Source organism: Phragmites australis, chromosome 10 (assembly GCF_958298935.1).
Source record: "Phragmites australis chromosome 10, lpPhrAust1.1, whole genome shotgun sequence".
NCBI lineage: Eukaryota > Viridiplantae > Streptophyta > Magnoliopsida > Poales > Poaceae > Phragmites > Phragmites australis.
Genome location: NC_084930.1, coordinates 21,773,086 through 21,779,751, shown reverse-complemented (window position 1 = coordinate 21,779,751; position 6,666 = coordinate 21,773,086). Strand labels below are relative to the sequence as shown.

The following is a 6,666-nucleotide window of genomic DNA, read 5'->3' as shown; positions in this document are numbered from 1 at the left end:
CGTGAGTTCTCCGGATTTATTTCAGATTCATTTGATTTATTCTTGCAGCTGATAATTGCATTGTTTTCACATGATTATTGATTTTCCTATGGATTTCTGAATTTTAGAAATATTCAGTGGGCATCTGCATGCATTGCGTCTATGAAAAGATCATAGCAGTACACATACATGACCTTGGAGCACGTCCATGTCGTAGGCTAATCACTCTTTTATTACAGAAATTACTGTAGTCAAGCAAAAGGGGATATTTTGATGAAGCAGTACAGTCTTATCCTGTGCAGTGTGCCACAATTAGGAAAACAATTATAGAACATCTCTGAAACTCTAATGGATAGTACTTTTATACAGAGTTATCTGGACACTTATGTCTAATTTTTTTTTCGAATCGAACATTCAGAATCCGAGTTGGATTCCAAGTTTTATTTCGTGTGTTTAAATTTCTTTGCCGAATTAGACATCCAAATCTGAGTTGGATTCCGACACCCGTGTCCAAATAGCACTACTTTCATATGCATTCAGTTTGCAAACTATATAAAATTTATTATTTTTCGCTATTTTTCCACTGCTCTCTTTAAAAAATGATTTGGTTCTTTATTTGGATACTTAAGATTTCCTTTGGAGTTCCATTTAGTTCTTTTTGGTGTTATCGTTTATTACCCCCCCCCCTCCTTAGTTTAGCTATATTGTCATAGGTTCACTCAAATGAATATGGTAGAAGTATCAAACCTGTTATATATATATATATATATATATATATATATATTAGCTAAATTTGTGGATCACTCGTGGACACAATTACCCTGGTTAATTGTGAAAGAATGGATTGAGCTAAGGATAGTAGTCAAGTTGATGATTGCATGCACATGTATCTTAGTAGTTATGTGATGAATCACATGACTATGAGGCACTTGAGGAATTATTATATGAGCCATGATAAAAACATAATTGCTGCCCATGCACGGACCGAACACTCGGACTTGGTTTGGTTGCTGTTGTAGTTTCACATATGTGCCACTGATAGGCTATCGGAGTTGGACGGGCCTATGCCACGGTATTCATGTAAATAGTGGACATGTTATTCTAACTAAGCAAAGTAAGGACACGTTATTAAGATGGACCCGCTTTGTACCGGACACGTTATAAAAATAAAATAATAGTTCGATTCCTTTTTATCCTGGCACCGTAAAAGACGTGGGTATCATGTGGATAAAGATGGACAAACCCTATATAGTTAAACTTTAAATCATTCGATGTGTCGTGCTTCTGTGAATGTAGCTATGCTTGTAGGTGATACCAATTTGATGACAAGGTAGTACTTACTCATCTTAGTAATGATGTAAATGATGATGATGAATACATTGTTTTGGCCACTGATGTTTATGCTTAACCATGCTACTTCATCTAAGAATGACCGCTGTGTAGTTCTAGAAATGTGAAAACTACTACCTATCTTTATTATATTTGTATAACCTATTTGTTTAGAATTATCTTGAACTTTATTATACTCTTGTGTGGGATGCTGAGTACAAGAGTACTCACTCTTGCTTAAATATCATCACATAAAGAGCAGTTTGTGGAGGATAATGTGGTTGATAATGACTATTTTGATGGGGATGACTTTATGTTTTTGGTCCCGTTCGCGCTTAGACGCGTCCTATGGTTTCTCTAGTTTTCTTTTCGGGTCTTTTGTACTGATGTAAATTAGACTTCAGATATGTGCTGTAAAACTTAGCCGTTAGGCCTTAACTTCTGTAAAATTTTACTATCGTGTGTAATAAAACTGGTATTATACTATTTTGTGTGCAGTTGACACTGAAAAGTCATAGGAATACGAGATATTCAAGGTATCCCACAAATTTAGCATCTTATTGCTTGCAGGACCGACTGACTTTTGGATAAAGACGGTGATGACTATGTCAGAGAATGAAACTACTTGAGTACAAAGGACTGGTTGTAATTAGTTTTATATCAATTATCTTCAATTCAAAAGTTAAGTACACAATAAACTTTCTTCAGTATTTAAATAAAATTATGATCGATCCTTATGTAAGTTAAATCTATGATATTAATATAACTCAAAACATCTTCCTTCAAAAAAAAGAGAAACAATCCTCAACGAGTAAAATGAAAACCAGAGTTAGTATTTTTATAATTTGTCCGTATTCAAAGCTGAATCTTTGCTATTATGAGGGACAATTGCTTCTCATCTACCTGCCAACCCTTTTTTTAGCTCCACACAGTTCCAGTATACGCTCGTCCATATTTATGAATTAATACAATAAAAATAGTTTAATACAATAGATCTAAAAAAACCTAGGACACCTCACCACTCAAAAAATAGTTTATTATGACTAGAACCCGGGTGGCTAAGTGCTAACTTGCTCCCGATAACAATTCCCCGGTGGTACCATACTACAAATTCAATCCAAACTCACATATAAGTGGTTCTGGATATAGCGTTACTTATAAGGAGGCCCCTATATTTCAGCGTGCTGAAATTTTAGAATTTTTCAGTCAACGCTGCTCAGCCCTTGGATTGTAATCCGACATCTGATCTTCTTTCTTCTACCTCCCACTCCTGAGCTCATCTCTCTCGCGCGCCCCCGTCTACCCTTGTCTGCTCTCGTCTCGACGTCGTCCCCACCGCTGGGTCCACCTCCGTCGCCCTTGCTGCGCTAACCGAAGCGGATGTGATGCCCCTGTCTCGGTGTTGGCCCACCGGAGGTCTATCGCTTGCCCGCAGCCGGCGGCGTTCTCGCCGCCTCGCCGTGCCGCCCTTACACCCGCCTCCTCCATCTGACCTGCCTCCCTCGTTAGAACCTATTTTCTAAACCTGTCAGACACCGGAGCTCTGGCAACCTTGACCTCGAAACACTAAAAATTCGTTGAGGCATGTCTCACACGTGTTCACACAATTGACTAAAATCTCTCTCGATTTCAGTCGATCTAGGAGTAAATAGGTATTTATAATTCTGTATCAAAAATGAAGGATGAGTTCTCCCCGCTGCCTGCACTTCTACACCAACCTCAGCAGCTCCGCAAAACTCCTGCAGTACCTATCACGCGGTGAGAACACTAGTGGCAGTGGTGGGCCAAAGTAGTAGAACACAGTAAGTCATAAAGCCCCCCCCCCCCCATCACGCGGTCAGTGGCAGTGGTGGGCCAAAGTAGTAGAACACAGTAAGCCATAAAGCCGCCCCCCGCCCCCCCTCCCTTTTTTCAGGTCTCCGGTTTCTTTCAGCAGCGCACAAATGGTGAAAGGTCACATGCCTTGAGCCCTTGACATACCCAAAAAGGGCAGTCTTGATGTAATTTTAAGAATTCAGTGAAACTCACACTTGTTTCCTTTTTTTATTTGAAAGAGGAGACTCAAAATAAAACACAAAGGACCTTACACGATGCTCGTCCCAAAAGAATGAATGAAACGGACCTTTGGCTACACTTGAAAGCTCTATCAGTTTCCCATGGATCCTTTTCTCACCATCTACGCTGTATCATGTATTTTCAGAGCTACATATGCCATCAACGGCCTCGAGAAAACTTACTATGTACATACGACACCTCGCAGACAGGAGTGACCAAAATCGAAAAATCTCATCGCGGTTCGATCATAGTGATGGAGACATCATTAATCGACTGAGGAGATGCCGTCGACTCTGTCCTGGTCGTGAGTGGCTGCGCCGACAACGGGATGTTCCTCAGCCGTGTGAACAACGGTGGCCTGGCTGGTTCAGGGAGCTTCATGTGGTCGCTGATGAGCATCAGCAGGACGTTGGACATGGTGGGCCGGACGTCCGGGTTCTCCTGCACGCAGATCAGGCCGACGTGGTAGCATCGCCACGCCTCCTCCTTGATGTATGATCGCCCAAGCGACAGGTCCATGAACTCGGCTGCGTGATCTTCAGTCCAGAGCTTCCATGCCTGTGAAAAGTTCAGTTAACTTCAGACCACTGACTTTGGTGATGGAAAATTGTATAATTGAGGGATCAAATGGAGCTTCAGATACTGTACATCTTGGATGAGGGACTGCTGGTGCTCCTCAAGGTACAACGCGCCATTCCGCTGCCCGCTTAAGATCTCTAGCAGGAGGACACCAAAGCTGAAGACGTCCGACTTCACCGAGAAGATGCCCTCCAACGCGAACTCTGGCGCCATGTACCCACTGCATTGCAATTGCAACAAAGAGGCTAGATCAGGAACACAAACATTGTGGCCAACTCTTGCCAAGCGTTGACCGTAATTTACATTCATTTCGATGGGGCCTTCCTTACTAGGTTCCAACAACGCGGCCCGTGTTGATCCCGTCGGACTCATCCTCGAAGATCTTGGCCATGCCGAAGTCGGAGATCTTGGGGCTCATCTTGTTGTCGAGGAGCACGTTGCTGGCCTTGAGGTCCCGGTGGACGACCTTGAGGAGCGAGTCCTCATGGAGGTAGAGCATGCCGCGGGCGATGCCGACGATGATGTTGTGCCGCGTGCTCCAGCCCAGCTGCGCGCTCTTGCTCGCATCTGCAAACCAGTAACCACCACCAAACAACGCAATTCGACCGATCAACTCAGTAGTACTTACTATATAACAATACACTATCAAATTTAGCACAATTAAGGGTCTCGTTGTCCAGTACGCATCAGGTTAATTACTGGCTATTACTAGCACAGTAGAGCCAATAAAACTCTAATTAATCAGTCGATGAGTTCGTACTAGACATGGAATTTATGGCGTGACGACACATGGCCCAACTACCGTGAGAGGGACGTGCTCACTGTGGCCAGAATGGAAGGGGAGAGGCAGCACTGCTGCGGCGGCGCGGTTGAGCTAGTTGGATACCGTACCGAAGAGGAAGGCGTCGAGGCTGCGGTTGGGGAGGTACTCGTAGACGAGCAGCTTCTCGTCGCGCTCGGCGCACCAGCCCAGCAGGCGCACCAGGTTGCGGTGCTGCAGCTTGGCGATCAGCTCCACCTCGTTCCGGAACTCCGCCGCGCCCTGCCGGGACCGCGCAGACAGACGCTTCACCGCGATCTCCGCGCCGCCGCTCAGCACGCCCTACGCAAAGCACGGGCACACTCAGCAAAGAAATGGCAAGAGAAGCTTCTGGCGGAACTAAAGGCGGCGTGGTGGTGGTTGTTGGCTACTTTGTAGACCGGGCCAAAGCCGCCCTCGCCGAGCTTGTTGGCCTTGGAGAAGTTGTCGGTGGCGGCGAGAATGGAGGCGAGGTCCATGAGAGGCAGATCCGAGCTCGACCGCGGCCACAGGCTCTCGATCAAGGATCTCCGGATGGCTGCATTAAACCACAAAAGAAAAACCTTCTTAGTGCAAGAAATAAAGGAAGGACGTAGGCAAGAAACAGTAGCCGCCGCTGAAAAAGCAGAGCAGAGCAGGGGCAGAGCTCTGATCACCGTTGCGCTTCCGCCACCTCCAGCAGTAGACGCAGTAGAACAGCGTGCAGACGATGACCGTCACCAGCACGCCCACCATTATCCGCATCGCGTCCGGGCTCGAGCCGTGCCCTGCCCCGTCGCCTGCCGGCGCAGGGGCCGTGTCCATCAACCGGCGGTGCCCGGCTGGTCGCCGCGCCCATGCCATGTTCCCCCGCCACAACCTTTCTCGTACTCTTCGATGAAGCTGCCGAGTTGCTGCGCGCACCGTTGGAAGGAATCTGGGTTGATGCGGGGCAGGAGGAGGAAGTGTGGAAGGAAGTAATACGCACGCAACGAAAGGAGAAAGACGTGAGAACGGGGAGTGAGGAGCGGGGGGGTGTGCTCCGAGGTTGGCTACGGTGCGGTCTGTTGAAAAGTGGCAGCAACATCCAAGTGTTTCACCTGTCGCGTTTGGCCTTTTGTCCTGTCACCACCGGCAGTAGGCAGATACATTTGACCCAGCGGATGATGAGTATCTATCCACTGCACGAGCCTGCTACCAATGAGAAAAAAAACGTGCATCCTGTTGTCCTTTCTTTTTAGCCGGAAGCAGGATCGGAGAATTCCCTGAATTTCTAGAACTTTTTGTTCGGAGAATAATACGTTTTCGTAATAATATTTTAATTAAGGTAAAACCTAAAAACTACATGTGTATATTTTAGTGTTATGATGTATATCTATTTTACTCTGAAAGTATACAAAATTGTTTGTGAGTTTGAACCGATTTGCTTTTCTAAAATCTACTTGCAGAAAAATTGTTCACAACTTGTTCTTTTGTATTGAAAATATGGAGTAGCTAGATCTAATATTATCTTTAAATGGTTGTAATTTGTTTATAAAATTTGTTGAACATCTGATCCGAATTGTATTAACTTGTTTTTTAAATTTCTCATGGATCTATTATAATTTGCTTATGATTTTTCACAAAATTGCTTATATAACTATTAAGAGGAATTGAAGTTGGTAACAAATAAATGTTGTGTAAGTTCATATAAAAAATTCTAAAAATACAATAAAATGCTCATATCCAGATATTTTTTACTGAAAATATGTATGCATACCACAAGTATAAAATATTCATATTCAGTTTTTAATATGTCGTTTAAATAAATCCTCCAAGAATAAATTTTTAAAGCAAAACCTCTTGGCCATGCGATGCGACCACTGTTGGTGCTGAAGAAGCTGCTGCCACGCCAGGCGCGTGCGACACATCCTTGCCACGCCTCTCATTCGCACGGCTACGCCACT

At 44.6% G+C, this 6,666-nt stretch overlaps 1 protein-coding gene across 1 annotated transcript; it reads right to left on the bottom strand.

Moving 5' to 3' along the window:
• Positions 1-3,309: 3,309 nt before the first annotated feature.
• On the bottom strand, positions 3,310-5,841 carry LOC133930330 (cysteine-rich receptor-like protein kinase 10). The gene is made up of 6 exons (XM_062376967.1): positions 5,398-5,841; positions 5,134-5,279; positions 4,834-5,044; positions 4,272-4,509; positions 4,012-4,162; positions 3,310-3,921 (listed from the first exon to the last, which is right to left on the bottom strand). Exons 1-6 carry the CDS (start codon positions 5,582-5,584, stop codon positions 3,595-3,597), a joined length of 1,260 nt encoding a protein of 419 aa, XP_062232951.1. The 5' UTR covers positions 5,585-5,841; the 3' UTR covers positions 3,310-3,594.
• Between the last annotated feature and the right edge of the window lie 825 nt (positions 5,842-6,666).